General features: G+C 42.9%; 1 protein-coding gene and 1 pseudogene across 3 annotated transcripts in view; both read right to left on the bottom strand.

The window, feature by feature from the left end:
- Positions 1 to 16,345, bottom strand: part of AKT3 (AKT serine/threonine kinase 3) — a 159,250-nt gene that overhangs the window by 60,374 nt on the left and 82,531 nt on the right. For all 3 annotated transcript variants that reach the window (XM_026705238.2, XM_087936847.1, XM_087936850.1), the window contains 2 exons: positions 15,105 to 15,216; positions 2,054 to 2,198 (listed from right to left, as the gene is read on the bottom strand). In XM_026705238.2, the coding sequence (XP_026561023.1) occupies positions 2,054 to 2,198; positions 15,105 to 15,216 (257 nt within the window). The remainder of the gene's footprint in view (positions 1 to 2,053; positions 2,199 to 15,104; positions 15,217 to 16,345) is intronic.
- LOC148127651 (uncharacterized) lies at positions 9,905 to 11,051 on the bottom strand (annotated as a pseudogene).

The following is a 16,345-nucleotide window of genomic DNA, read 5'->3' as shown; positions in this document are numbered from 1 at the left end:
TATTATTACTATCTACAATATAAGAAAGCATGTACACATTTGAAAGTGAAGTACATCAACACGTCAATGATCCTATGTAGTATATACAATTATATAGCTATACAACATAGAGAAGAAAATTATTAGATTTATCAAAATGTTTTCCAAAATGTTTTCCCACTTTTAGAAAGATAATCAACTACAGAGAAATATGACAATTCAAAAACCTTTAACAGGGTCATACTGTTGGCTCTGAAGCTTCATACGAAAATTTCCTACACCAAAAAGTGACTTCAAAATATTGTAATATCAACAATCAACCTATTTGTTTTCTTTGCAGAATTGGCAGATTGCTTGTGATCAACCCAGTTTGTAAAATCTTTTAAGTGGACTAAATGATTTTTTGTTCTGTAAACAAGTCACAATTATCTCCAGAAAATCAAAATAGAAATCTAGTAGCATTTCTTGTTTAAAAATATACTTCAGAATTGAAAAGTTAATGTTTTTATGTAATGATCCCTAGGAAGAACACGTTTCAAAAGGAAAAAAACACTGCTTAATAAATAGAATCATTTCAAAGTCTAAACATTATTTACAAGCTGCTGAACGCAATCTCATGTGATGGTCTATCACCGTGATGGCGAACTTATGGCATGCAGAGCCATCTCTCCAGGCACACCAGCCATCACCCATTGCTCTTTCAGATTCCGGCGCGGCGGCCAGCTAGTCTTCACACACATGGGGGTGCCAGAAACTGGAAGATCAGCTCCCTGGTGTGCATGCGCACGCCGGCCAGCTGGTCTTCATGCACACAGGAGTGCCAGAAACTGGAAGATCAGCTACCTGGTGCGCATGCGCACGCCGGCCAGCTGGTCTTCATGCACGCATACACATTAGAAACTGGAAGACCAGGTGGCTAGCGTGCATGCGTGGGCCGGGAAGCTGAGCTTCCGGTTTCTGGTGCTCCCATGTGCCATGCCAAGGAGTTGTGCTTCTGGTTTCCAGTGTGCACGTGTGTACATGTGTGCGCGCACTGCCATTTCAGCACTTGGTGCTGAAAAGGATAGTCACCACTGGTCTGTCATCTCTTATGGTGGATGTTTTAGCTATAGATGGAGAAATCATTTTCCCAGAGATAGGAAAAGAATCCTTTGGCGCAAACACTCAATAATTAATAATCTTATAGTGTAATTAGTTTCCACACTTTTAAGCAAGCTAGGTCTAAAAAAAATATATCTTTTATTGATGCATTCTTATGAATCACATTAACCAGATGAGATTTGGTTATCTAAAAAGACAGTTAATCCTCCAGTTGTATCCTCCTAAAGACAAATATGCACAATAATAATGTTTTCATTATCCTTCTAATAATCTCACCTAATAACTATAATCACTATATCACATGCCTTCAAGGAAACCTAATGTGTTATTTTTCTTATCAGATTGCAGGAACTTTTCATGCTCATTTTTCAGGATATAGTAAAATAGTAAGCCAATCAATCCCCAATGCTCTACTGCTGAAATAATAATTATAATATTAGTAATAGTATTGCTCTGACCCCCAACACACATATCAATATATTCAAGTTGTCTATTTGGACATCCACCAGTATCTCTGTATTAATAAACCACATTATTTTCAACATTTATTTTACTTAAATATTTGATTCAAAGTTTTTTTAAAAACAACAGTAAAATAGTTAATAAAGCCAAAAAAAGTGATTAATTTGTTAGGTCTACCATTCGCCAAGAGAAGATAATTCCACAAATACTTTATTCCTTTAATCTCTTATAACAGTTATTCTGTCTACTTTGTACAACCTCAGGCTCCTTTAAGTATCTGTTTTGAGTGTGTGAAAATATAGATAGTTCTCTCTCTCCCTCCCTCCCTCCCTCCCTCCCCCTCTCCTTCTCTTTGCCAACTGATGAACATAAAAAAGTAGTATCTAGCCAATGTTAATTGCTTGCAAAAGCTAACTGGTATTCAGCCTTAATTTCAGCCATCTTCCACTTTTTACCTTCATTCTTTTATCATCACGTAAGAGAATAATTAGTTAACCAATATTCTAAATACCTTTCTTTTATGGTGGGTTGTCGAGGCATCCATCTCTTCTTCTCCAATGTTGTCAATCTGGGATGTTGGGCTGCAATTCATTCTTTCTTCTTCTTGCCTCTGAAGTCTGTCTGCTACTGCTTGGATGGCTTCTGTCCATTCTTCCCTATTGATGTATATAATTAGATAAATTCCTATAATGATGCAAAACATGTTCTGACTGATTATATAAATAAAAAATACACAATAGGAGCAAACCAGGTTACTACTGCATTCCTACCTCGCTGTGCTACACTTTGGATAGAAATTTTCTACTGCTTTTATCCCCACAGATCATATTCATATATACTGTATATGGATAGATTTCTTACAGTACATAAGTGGATCAAACCAAGTGGGCAGAGATTTTAAATAATATGAAGCTCAACTTCCAGCACAAATATATGATGCAATCATTGTTAAAGGCATACACAACTAAATTCTTGTTTAATTGTTCTCTCAATTTTCTGAAATAAACCATCACTAAAAAGTTTCTGAATTAAAGTTGTATACGACAAGCAAATATCTGTATATGAAATAGTACATGAAAATCAATCTAAATTATAGTAAAAATGTATATAAAATAAATCTTTGTAACACAATAAAATCTAAAAGTAATTAAAATTCAACATATTTATGAATAAATGGACAATATAAAAATGCAAATCATCATTTCTGAAGTAAGAAGTTAGCAAAACTCAAGTAACAATGTAGGACTGACAAAATTCATCCCATGTAGAAGTTATTATTAATAAATTACAATAAATCTTGGTGTTGCATTGAAAATCCACTCCCTCTCCAATATGTGCTTATGTATAATGAATAAAGCCTACAATTGAAATAATTTTTTTTTGTTAAAAAAAAGGTAAAGCATATGTATGCTGCCTGAAAGAATTTAAATCTGACTATCATAAGGGAGAAGACAGCAATTAACTTTTAAAGGAGGACAAAAAGAAAATTCAGTCTTGCAAAAGCCGGGACCATGAAAAAGAAACCTAAAATAATCACAGGTGATTTTGTTTGCTGTAAGATAGAGCAGAAAAAAACCCTGAAAGGATCTCAAGATTTTGTTATTTTATCCTACAATAATAAAGACCGCTCCTGCAGTCTCTGCTGCTTCTATTTCTTTACCATACTAACACAAAAGGGCTAACATTTATCTTAAAAGCCTCAATATTTGTCTCAGAGAATCATGAGATCTTGCCTTCTAGATATAGAATATGACAGATTGTTAAGGTCTCCCTGAGAACACAAATAGCCAAAGTCGTATTGCTATATGAACAGGAGATAAATACAAAATTACAAACCCATGCCAAAGTGCCACAATACAGCAAGCACATCTTGTGGGTCAAGGCTTACCTCAGCCAGGAATGGTCCCAAAATTGCTATAGTGTTACTCCATTCCCCTGCAAGTTGACTTGACAAGTCTGATGGAACTTTCAATTGATTGCTGACACTTATATGTCAGAAATCATGCAAATTTTGCTGGTATTGGAGAAAAAAGGAAGCAGTCACTATAATTCCTCATCTGGTATATATATGATACCATATGATTTTGACTCCTGGAGTCAAACTCTTGGCTAAAATATCCTATGGCTGATCAAGTTTCAGGACAATCTAAAGAAAGGGTATATTCACTTTTCTAAATCTCCTGCATCTACACCATTCATTTTTACAAAAAATAAACAGTTCTTCTTTGGGACTTGTTCATGATTATTGACTTCTAAATTATACAAAAGTAGTCCTTGACTTATGATTGATCATTTAACATTTGTTCAAAGTTACATGAACTGTAAGAAAACTACTTATGATTTGTCCTCCAAGTTTCAACTCTCACCTCCTCCAGCAAAGTCATGTGGATTGCATTTTGGGTGCTTGGTAACCAACTTACGTTCACAACTGGTTGTAGTGTTCCATGATAACATGACTGAGATTTGCTACTTTTTGCTGGTAACACCCATTCAAAAGAATGGATTTGCTTAATGAACATGTAATTTGCTTTATGACTACAGTAACTCACCATTGGCATAAATATGATAATAAAATCATGTCCAGTCATGTGGTGCCTTACAACTTATGACCAAAACTCCAGGTTCCATTGTGGTCATAAGTCAGGGACTATCTATAACCATTAGAGATAACAATTCTCTATCTCTTCTTTTAGAACTACTGGATCGCCTTCTGAAGGCATACACATCTTCAGTACATCAGACTTGATCCATATCACATAATTATTTAATAGCTTCTGACACATATGTCAAATTTAAATATACAGAAAAGCCCTTACAGTTCAATTAATTGCTCTGTAGTTTTCACAAGATTCATATGTGATGCAGGAAAACATAGCCTCCTGTAAGCAAGCCACAGCTCCTGATTGTAAGTTCCTGCAGACTCAGTGCTTGCTAAGCATAAAGGCTATTCTAAAGAAAGGGCAGCAGCAGGGATTGGGAAAACAGAAGTGGAGAGAGATGGCAAATACCAGAGGATAACAAAGAGAAGCCTATGGAGGAGGTGCCTCTTGAAATTATGTACCCTTATCAGGCCTATATAACTACACCTCCCCATCTTTCTACAATGCCAGGCCAGGACTCATTTTAACGCCTAGGCAGAGAAGATAGCTGGTTCCTCATATTGTAAGACCTTAATTCTGGGGAAAAAACATACAAATATAAATGGTCTATTCAAAAGTAAGCCACTTTTCAGAGTTTGAGAATTTCTTCTTCCTAGCTGCCACTCATACATCCAGCTCCCAGTTACCCCTTTGGTGTGCAAACAGATGCTTTGGACTCTGCCTTGGGAACTGTTCTCCTTCAAATTTTGGCGGAGAAGACAACCTCTTGCTTTGTGTGTTGTATTCCAGTTTTCTTTTCCTGGCTGAAAAAAACCTGATATTTTCAATAAAAATCGCTAGCCTTAAAAGCAGTATTTCAACAATAAAAGCATTCTTGGAAGAAGCAATCCACCTCATAAAGGTATAAGAATTTGGAACATTGACAAAAGGTACAAATGCTGAGTCAATGTCAAATCAAGTATGCAAAATTTTTCTCCCATTTTGGTTCCTATATCTATGTTCCTATTTCAAAGTACAAGCTGCCAAATGTACTTTTCATGAAATCCTGAGTACTATGTTTCCTGGCTATTTCCCATATTGAAATTAATTGTATAACCCAGTCCCGAAGGATCAGTCTAGAAAGGCTAGGGGTAGACAAGCAGACAGTAGAATAGGATCCTGTAGAATAGGATTCTGTATCTCAGCACTCAAATGAATGACATCCATGGAACTTTACAGATTTTTTTTCTAAAATCATTTATCTGTCCCCTTTCTCTTCAATTATACAATAAGAGTAATACTTCTGGATGTGGATAATAACACTTCTGGATGTGTTGCATCTCATACTCAAGGGTTCTAATGCCAAGAAATTGAGTAGATGTCAAAGACAATGTATTATCATGTCATGTCAGTCTACAGCTAAAGTTGTCACCATTAAAATAGCTCGTTTGTTTCAGCTGCTCCCATCTTTTCCTGGATGATGATGGGGGTGGCCATCTTGCTGTGGCCAACCAAGCACGGCCCTCCTGCTGCAGTCAATTCATCATGGGACAAACTCTTCACAGAGCAATCCACATGAGATAACTCAACCTGATAAATGTTATCTGTCACTATTTCTTCTACATTACTTCCATTTTTGTCAATGGAAATAATGTTGAAGAAGTAATGGCGGATAATATTTATCACATTTAGTTATCCTGCATGGAATTGTCCTGTGTCAAGTTGCCCTGCAGCAAATTGGCCACAGCAAGTTGAACCGTGGCAAGATGGTAACAGTGAGTTGGCAGTAGTAGTTGTCCCATTCTGCCTGGAGCAGCAAGAACTATTGGACAATTAGAAAAGAGCTGATGTGGTTCCAATTTTCAAAAAGAGAAAAAAAAATGATCCAGGAAACTACAGACCAATCAGACTGACATCATTTTATTTTATTTATTTATTTATTTTGTCAAATGATTACAATATAATAGAAATAAGAATGAACATAAGTATAAATACATGAAATAGATACTAAAAATTGGGGACAATAGGACAGGGATAGTAGGCACAATTGTGCACTTATGGATGCCCCGTACAGACCTCTTAGGAAAGGGGTGAGGTCAATAGACGTTAGTTTGAGGGTAAAGGAGTGGGGGTTTGAGCATGTGACAACAGAATCAGGTAGTAAGTTCCAGACATTGACCACTCTGTTGCTGAAATCGTACTTCCTGCAATCAAGGAGTGGTTTACATTAAGTTTATATCTGTTGTGTGCTCTTGTGGTGCTGTGATTAGAGCTGAAATACTCGTTAACTGGTAAGACATTGTAACATATAATTTTATGTACTATGCTTAAATCCAATCTTAGCCAGCGTAGTTCAAGGTTGTCTAAGCCTAGAATTTCAAGTCTGGTGGTGTAGGGTATTCTGTTGAGAATAGAGGAGTGTAGTACTCTTCTTGTAAAATACTTCTGGACTTGCTTAATTGTACTGTGTTTCTCACAAAATAAGGCCGGGCCTTATTTTTTTTTGACCCCTGCAAAAACAGCTAGGCCGTCTTTTCAGGGGTGACTTAATTCCCCCCCTTGCATCATCGGGTGGGCGAGCAGCGACAGCTTGGATGTTCGGGAGACCTTCCGCCACCATTGCTTTCCCTTCTCCCTTGCTGCCATGGTGTTAGAGCAACACCATGAGTTGTACTAGAAGACCTCCAAGGTCCCTTTCAATTCTGTTAATTCTAAGAAAATTGTGCACTAGCTGATTATGTAAAAAACAGCCAAGAACAAGCATTGATCAAGCTAAAAACTGAAGCTTAGTAAATGTGCAGGAAGCAAAAACTTAATATCAAAATAATGTAACATATACAAATAGGATGCTAGCAGGGAAAAGCATTACCTGGTCAATTTCTCAAAAAGATTTAGGAGAAAGTGGATAGTCTGGCAATGGCTTACAAGTGGAACATAACCCTGAAGATTTGATTTTGGCTGTTCAAGAGCAAGCTGTTTGAACTAATGTAATCATGGCCAGAACTGAAAAATTGTCAAATGATTCAAAGTACAGATTGTGCACAGAATGGGCATTGGTTCTTACCTGATACGCTTCTTTTGGTAGAGCTGCATAGAGTGTCCAGGTTGGGAGGAGCTCCAGTCTCGGCTCTCACAGGCTGAGCTTGAAATTGAGGAACGCCTCTCACCATCACGTGGTCCTCTGGGCGCTCCCCAGTTTTGCGAAGACGAGAAGGAAGGCCCTATTCTCATCCTGACTAAAGAGTATTAGTTTGCTTGGTCGGACAGCGAGGTTCCCCACCAGACAGGCTAATGGGTGGGGCTGGACACTCTATGCAGCTCTACAAAAAGAAGCGTATCAGGTAAGAACCAACACCCCTTTTCCATAGAGCTGCTACGAGTATCCAAGTTGGGACATACCAAAGCTTGGCGAGTCCTGCGGGCGGGCTCCCGTCTGGGGTGGAACCTCCCCTGGAACCTCGAGGACTCGCTGAAGGACCCGCCTGTCAAAAGAAGCCTCGGCGGATGCAAATACATCAATCTTATAATGCTTGATGAAGAGAGATGGGGATGCCCAGGTGGCAGCCCTACAGATGTCAACTATAGAGGCTTGTGTGGCCCATGCGGCAGAAGTAGCCGCACTTCTAGTGGAGTGGACGATAATGCCCATGGGGGGGAACTGTGCCTGGTAGGCTTTGGCGATGGCGACCCTAATCCAGCGGCCCACGGTTGTGGGCGTCACCTTGTGACCGAGAGAAGCAGGTTAGAAGGACACAGATAAGGCCTCTGACTTACGAAAAGGCTGGGTGCATTGATATACACTCTCAAGGCGTGCCTTACATAAAGGGAGTGCCACTGTCTCTCCCTCTCTCGAGAGGGATTGGGGCAGAAGTTAGGGAGAGTGAGCTCCTGAGCTCTGCGAAAAAACTGAATTTATTTTAGGGAGGAAGGTAGGGTCGGGGCGTAGGACGACTCTATCAGAGTGAAAAAACGCAAAGGTCCTGCCCAATGGGAAGGCTGCCATCTCCGAGATCCGACGAGCGGATGTGATGGCCACAAGAAAAAAACAGTCTTGAGGGTGAGACACTGTAAGGAACCCTCCCTAGTGGGTTCAAAGGGGGGCTAGGTAAGAACGACTAGGACCCTGTTGAGGTCCCAGGTCGGAAAACGGTGTATGGTCGGGGGGCGAAGATTGGGAGCTCCCCTGAGGAAAACCGGGATAAGGGGGTGATGGGAAATGGAACCCCCAATGTCCGAAGAGACAACCGTTGCGAGGGCAGCGATCTGAAGCCTTAGGGAGTTGGTAGACAGTCCCTTGTTAAAGGCCCTCCTGAAGGAATTCCAGGATCTGAGCGATGGAAAGAGAGAGAGAGGGTTAATTTGGAACTTGAGGGCCCAGGCACGGAAGGCAACCCACGTGGCATCGTATATACGGGTGGTTATAACCCGGCAGGAAACATTCTGCGCATTGAAGTGGTTCCGCTCGACCCCCAGACGGCTGGTTGGGGCCATGGGGGGGTTCGGATGTAGTGGAGGACCCCGGGACAGGGGACTCCTGTCTGGGGGGGGGTCTCCAAGGAGGAACCCCCAAAAAGTTACGGAAGATCGCGAACCAAGGGCGTCTGAACCCAAAAGGGGCTGAGAGGCATGAAGGAGCCCTGGGGCCCAAGGGCAACGGGGGGCATTGTGATTCCCCGCCCCTTGGAGGGGGGCATCTGGGGAAGAATCTAGGTGGTTGGGCGTTGAGAGAGGGTGCGCAGGGATACACCGTGGGGAGCCCGAAGATTGACTGCCTCCTTGAAAAAGGGAGGGGTGGAAGGGGCCCTTCTGCTTGGGCCAGAGTGGCCCTACTGAGCCAAGCTGCTTAGATGAGCAATGTTCCCGATATGTGACCTGCCCTGATGGAGGCCAGATTCGGTTCCGCCCAACAGCAAAAGCGTTCGGCTTCCCTCATGAGCCTTGCTGACTGAGTGCCCTCTTGACTGGAGACATGTGTCTTTGTGGTGGTGTTGTATGTGAGGACCAGAACAAGAGGTCCGCGTACCTGGGGTAGAAAGCTGCGAAAGGCCAGGTGCACAGCGAGGATCACCAGCTAATCTGTGGAGCAGGGTAGATCTGTTGCCGACCAGTTGCCCTGGGACAAGATGAGGAGGGCGAGAGCGCCCCAGCCGAGTAGCCTTGCGTCCGTGATGACGGATAGCCTGTCGGGTACCTTGAGATAGTGACCCTTGTTGATGGCCGGCCCGGTCCATCAAGGGAGGGACAAGAGGACTCTTAGGGGAACTCCAACCCGAAGTCGCGAGTTGTTCCTTTCTGAACGTTGGTACGACAGAAATCATTGAGAGACCTGGAAGAAAAGGACTCAAGGGATAATGCAGATATATGAAATAAGCTTCCCCAACAGTTTAGGCAAGTCTGAAAAGGAAAATTGTTCTTGCCTTCCTAACCTGTAAGATTGGTGGAGTAGGCCACCTGTCCGGAGACAGGGAAAACCGGTTCAAATGGAGGGAGAAAGGTGACTTTTCGTCCCCTAGATCATAAGCTCATGGTTTTGCAGGGTGTTGAGTATCAGAGTAGTGACTGGCTGGGCAAGGGCCCTAAAGTAGGAGAGGTTGAGGATGTCATCCAGGCAACCGTGGAGCCGGACAGGGAAGGATCACAAATGGGCAGAAGAGCCGCCCCAAGCCTCGGTTAACACCCTGGGAACGGAGGGAAGACCAAGGGGAGCGAAAATATAAAGAGGGGGCAAGGTAGGGTTTGGCCTTCTTCTTCTTTTTTTTTTTTTAATTTGAAGCAGCCGCCTATGGGGCGGCTGCATTATCGGGAACGACGGAACGGCCTGCCTCCGGAGCCCCGGGAGGGCTGCTTGGATGAAGTACCTCTTCTGGACCTGTCGGAGTCCGACCGGTCGAGAGGTCTATAGGAAGGGGATTGGTAGTACCTGGGGGGGAAGGAGGAGGAACGGGAAGAACTTTGGCGAAAAGAGGGAGAGGGACCTCTGAGGTCAGTCCTCCGAGAAAGAGAGGGGAGGTACTTGCGTTTGTTACGGGTCTCGGCCAGGAATGGATCGAGAGCCGGTCCAAAAAGTTTCACCCCAGAAATGGGGGCTGAGGCTAGCTTAGCCTTGTTTTTGACGTCCGCTTGCCAGTGGCGGAGCCAGAGCAGGCGGCGGGAGGTAACCTGGGACGAAATGGCCCTGGTAGAAAATTTTGCAGCCTGAAAGGTGGCGTCCGCCGAAAACTCGGCCGCGGCCGTGAGCTTAGCGATGTCCTGCTGCGCTCTGAGGTTGGTTGCGGGGACATGCTGTTTGAGCTGTTGAAGCCACTTGATAGAAGATCTAATGAAAAAGGACGCGGCAGTGGAAGCTCTGACTGCCCAAGCGTCAGAAAGGTGAGCGCAGCGCAGGGCCAGCTCAGCTCATTTGTCCTCGGGCTTGAGTGCCTCGAGGGCCTCGCTAGGAGTTGAACGGGAAGCTAGGCCTACAATGGGCTCGTCCACAGGAGGGGGATCGAGCAAGAGGGAGAACTGCGGGTCAAGGTTGAAAAACCGCTTGTCCTGGGTGTTGGGAGGGGGAGGGGGCCCCGAGGAGGCTAGCTGCCTGGAGACCAGGTCAGAAAAGATAGGTGGAACAGGGATCACATCAGTTTCCACCACGGGCTGGGAAAAGATGGAGTCGAGAGGTTCCCCCGATGCCGCTGGCTTGGGTAGAGTGGGAGGGGTCAGGCCAGAGGTATTCTTGGCCTTGAATAGGAGAGACCTAAACAGGTGAGGTTTAAACAGCCCCACAAATGCGGGCTGGTCCGGAGTGAGGCCCTCGTCCTCCGACATGTCCCCCTCCAGGGGGTCTGCTCCCGAGAAGAGCTCACTGCCCATGATGGACCCCAAATCGAGGTCTTCCTCATCCCCAAAGAGGGTAGGTCCCCCGGGCTCCTGGGTCTCCATCTCCTCCATCCCCAAAGGCAAGGGCAAATCCCCATGGGATGCTACCTGACCGTGCGAGACCGCTGATCCGGAGAGCGATCGAACTGATGGTGCTTGAGACTCAGGGGCCGCAGGCCGAGGGGCCAGTCCGGCCAGCTGCTGAAGCTCTTGCACTATCCCTTGCCGGATGGCCAGCTCGATCCATTGTTTCAGGTTTTCAGGGATCTCCACCGTGGGGGGTGGATGAGACTCCTCCGGGCGCAGGCCTGCAGCAGTGGGAGTAAAGGTGGCCTCAGGGACCTGTCTAGGCTGTGAGGAAGAGGAAGGAGCAGGGGAGGAGGGAAGAGGAGGGTGGGTGGAGGTTGAGGGAGTGGGAGTGGAAGGAGCCAGGGGCACAGAGCTTGACTCTCTAGACCGCCTGTCAATCTCCTTCTCAAAGGCCCTGTGCCGCCTAAGGGCATCCCTCTGGGAGGCTTTGAATACCTCCTGTGCCTGTTTGCGCAGGTGATGAGATTTTGACTTGGCCTTCAAAGAAGTGCCACGAGATGTATTGTCATCTGCCATCTGGAGAGAGAAAAAAGGAAATTTTGAATTAATGCAAGACGGTTGGCACGTCTGGATGCGGCCTACGTAGAGGCTGGGGATCCCAGCGCTCGTTTCGCACTCCACTTTTGATCAAAAAAATTTTTTAGAAAAATTGTTGAGGAGCAGGGCCTAGCCCAGAAGCCAATCAGCCGGAAAATGAACGCCAAGCAGCTGCCCCTGCCGGGCGGACCGGGGGAGGGGGATGGCAGAGCTGCTACCTCGCCTTGCTGGGGGGAGGCTGCGGAGCCAACGGACCCTTAGTTCTTGAGGAAGTACCTAGACAGAGTTTTCAAAGGTACAGACAGAGATTTGGGCAGTCCGAGGATCTGCCCAGTAAATCAGAAATAACGCAGCCTGCAGCTAGGCCTCTAGCAATGGCGGACGGCCATGCTGCCACAAACAAGATGGCGGCGACTCCTGGACGCACCCAAGATGGTGGGCGTCACGCAGCGGCCAAAATGGAGGCTGCGAAATATTGGAGGCAAACCCCAGCGGCGGTAGTCTCCCAGAAAGAAAATAGAAGGCCAGCAGGCCGCAAAAACCATGGGGAGAGACAGGGAAGCGAGTTTCCCTGAGCTAAAGGCGTTCGCGAGGGGGAAACGGCGAATAAAGGACCAGGCAGGAAACAGAGAAACGAAGCGGCTTCGCACGGAGCAAACTTAGCGGCCGACGAGGGAGGGGGGTGGGGGGGGTGACGCTCGAAGCGCTAGATACCACCCCTGGAGAAAACGGAAATAAATACTCCCCCCTGTAAGAGAAAACTCCCAAGGAGTTCAAACCTCAAATCCCTTGCGCTGCTGAGAAAGGGTCCACTGTAGGTGAAAAGAAAACTCTGAGGAATGCAGAAAATTGCTGAATGACCAGAGGTGAGAGAAAAACAGCCTGGCTACCACGAGGCTGAGCTAAAAACTGGGGAGCGCCCAGAGGACCACGTGATGGTGAGAGGCGTTCCTCAATTTCAAGCTCAGCCTGTGAGAGCCGAGACTGGAGCTCCTCCCAACCTGGACACTCATAGCAGCTCTATGGAAAAGCAGAAGAAACAGATCATATACTTAAGTCATGCAAGAAATTCAACAAACTGAATATAAACAATGACTTAATACAGTCATCAAAATGATTCACCAGAACATCTGTAAAATTACCATCTGTCAGTAATAAAAATTGGTGGGAACATATAATTGAAAAAGTAAAAAATGAGCAGATTAAAATATTATTAGATTTCCAAATGCAGACTGATAAATTATAATAATAATACTTTAGAATTCAAACAAAACCCATATTTTAATCATTGTCAACAAGAAAGAAGAAAAATCTAGATAGTGGACTTTGCAGTACTGGAGATAGCAGAATAGAAGATAAGAGAACAAAGTGCAAGTATTAACAGAGTAACTGGCAAAAAGAAAGGAAACATAGCACCAAGAGGTGCCTGGCATGTAATCATAAAACATCTGGGGCACCATTGGAACACTACTGGCATTGATAAAATCATGGTCAACTGCAAAAAGCAGCTTTACTTGGAACAGCATATCTTATGTGATGATACCTTTAATGCCATCAAACAACACCTGCTTATCACAGAACCTTGGGAAGGGTTTAATAGGTGGATAAAAATGCCAAGTCTAGTCTTAACATCTGGTTGACTGTGCAACCAACCACAATAATAATTTAAATAAGAACACAGTGTCCCTAGATTTTATTACTATTCTTCTAGGGGTGCAACCAATTCAGTGGCAGAGAATTTGTTATCCAAATAGTTCATTTTATTGCATGCAAGGTCTATCTGCTCAAGAGACTACATAATTCTTTCTAGATCACATTTTCTGATACAGCTGCTCACTCAATTATGAGATATTAGATTGTGGCTTTTAATTTATACCCAAATTTTGAAGATGGAACACCTTATTTGCTATGTCTCTCATTAACTAGATAATTGGACTGATTTATTGCATTTTGCAGAACTGTGTATAACATCTCACCACATTCCTCCAATTGTGTGTTGGCCTTTCAAGCACCCTACAGCTATCACCTATGGATTTTGCCCTCCATTCCTGCTCCATTGTTCTTTGAGCCTCTGATTTTCACCAAGAGACATAAACTACACAACTTTCATTAAATAAGTAGTTAGCTTTAGCCAAGGCTGTGTACAAATGAGCAGTAGATGCCCATAGGCAAGAGGACACCAAGATTCTAAAAGAATGTTTGTTGTTTTCCACTGCATTTCTAGCTTCCTCTCACCTATCCAAAAAGCTAGAGTCAAAGCTTATTAGCCCATGACAACCCAGTAAGACAGACCAGACCAAGAAACAGATGCCAGCGTGCCTAAAACTATTTTATTAAGTGCCTATAACAGAAGTTTGTAAATCTGAATATGTTTCTCCTCTTTTTTTTATATTCATGTGAATTTGGAGATGTATCTCTGAGACAATTTCATACCAATCCGCAGTTGTCTGTGTTTATGCAATGTTTGTGTTTGTTGTCTTGATAACAGGTCAAGGTCATCTTCTTTGTTTTCTATACCTCTTCCCTGATACACATCAGATTAGCCCAGTGAACTTCTTTGTGCAGTTGCCTGCTTTAGCAAAGATTCATCTGGTATTTCACTGGTCCAAGAGGACCTGCCTTCTGCCTTGTGTCCTGGTAAATGAAGAAAGGAATACCTAGCAAAACATACTGTGGACTCCAGTTATAGGAAGGGATATGTAGAATAACTGAATTGAATACCCTGAATTGAAGGGGTTGTAAGAGGGAGCAAAAGATTAACTGCCAGTTCTATCTGAAATTTTCATCCAAAACCTGTCTCTGTGAAGTACATTCAGAATTGCCAAATATTGACTCCAGAATGAAGAAGATTCTTTGTTCCCTGCCAAGTCAGATTCTTCAGTTGCAGTTGCTGTGCTCTTTCCAATTCCATCTCCATTTTCATCAGATTTATTTACTGACCTTGACAAGCTGCTAAACCCATTTTCACACAAAAATGATTATTTGCCCACTGCCCTTGATGAGTTCTCTGGCCCATTACCATGTGCAGGAGGGGACATATGATTCTGGTAGAGGAAGTAATATGAAGTATTGAGCTTGGGAAGGGGCAAGAGGATAATAAACTATTTAGAGATCAGAAAAGACAACTTTATCTTGGGAAAGAAGAAAACATAAGAGAGAAATTCAAAATAACCCTGCCTTGATTTTGTTTGATGTAAGATAGAAACTTTCACAAGCCTTCAACATTCTGTTTTTTTCTACTATATGTTAACAGAAAGCTCATCTGCAGTTCTGCTGCTTCGGTTTCTTGACTTCGCCTACCTTAAACATCTGACACAATTCAAGTATTTTAAATCACAATTAAATGCTATAATTCGTTTGTAGCTGTTACCTATGTATTAGGAATACTTTAGCTCATAATTTCAATAAATGAACACAAATTCTCAAAATGCATTTTTTCTTCTAAAAACTGCCAACATTTAAAAAGCCCAACAAGTCACACTTGGATTTATTTCTCACCGTTCTTCTGGAGTATCTACATGAAATGTTCTTTCTATCACAGTGGTCCACTGAAGACATCGAATAATAAATGTGTTCGGTTTTGGTCGCTCTGTTTTCATTAGTTGGCATTCTAGAAAAATAATATTTTTATAACATGCTGAAGCAAAATATTCTATTATAAAATACATATAGATACATGCACATTCAGCCTCTCACACATGCATATACACTTACTCCATTGCTTAGGAGAAAAATAATTAAGTATGTGTGAAGATGAGCTGGAATAAAAAAATTATATTCAGTTGAATCCAAATGCTGACAGATTTCCAAGAACAGACGAAAGGTCATTTACGATCCCTTTCCTTTGCAGCTCCTGGCAGTAACCCCATCAAATCTTTTAGCATCAGTTCAGGAGATGACATTCTAGATTACAAGGATAAAAAGTGCCTCTGCAAAACACAAACCCACTCTTTGTTCACCAATAAATCAGTAGATCAAAACATCTTCCTGTCAAAGATTCCCCCCAAAAAGCAATGTATTATAAATGACTATGATGATAAACTTCCTGTATGTATACTTATATTTATTACTTTTCTTCTTTTTTCACCCAAAGATAAGTAGCAACAGTGTCCTCCAGTTTTAGATTAGTTTAAATCTCAGAAAGTTTAATCAATACAGTAGTCAAAAATCATTGAATATGTAGCCTAACAAGCAGAGCACACCATGTTGCATATTCCTCAGTAATATATTTTAAAACAAGGAAAGTAACTTTTCAGTATAGGTAGGTTTTGCTTACCAACTGGCTTCGGTAATAAACCATTCAAAGTTATGACAGTGCTGAAAAAGTAGTTTTGCAAACAAGATGTGCATTTATGACATTCACAGCTTCTCTCTCAGTCAAGTTCACCATTACAGTCAATTATATGTTGTCCTCTGCTTTACACTTTTTTCCTTCCCCATAATCTCTTTAACCAATCGCTCCTGTGCTTCACCCATTTTTTTCCTCCTTTCCCCACATCACCTTGCAAAGCAGAGGCACTGGAGAGGTTGGATTACAAGAGAATCAACTTACTCCCCTCCAATGATTGTAAATTCAAACATTATTTCCCTTCTTGCTAATTATCCCAATGGTGGGACGAGCATTCTGAAGGTTGAAAAAGTGTAGAGTGCTGAAATAAAGTGATGAAAAAGTGTAGAAAAAGTGATGAAAAAGTGTAGAAAGCTGAAATAAAAGCATAAACACAGTCCAGTTACATGAT

Source organism: Pseudonaja textilis, chromosome 1 (genome assembly GCF_049901715.1).
Source record: "Pseudonaja textilis isolate UNSWEBS1 chromosome 1, rPseTex1.2, whole genome shotgun sequence".
Classification (NCBI taxonomy): Eukaryota; Metazoa; Chordata; class Lepidosauria; order Squamata; family Elapidae; genus Pseudonaja; species Pseudonaja textilis.
This window is presented reverse-complemented; position numbering and strand designations above follow the sequence as displayed.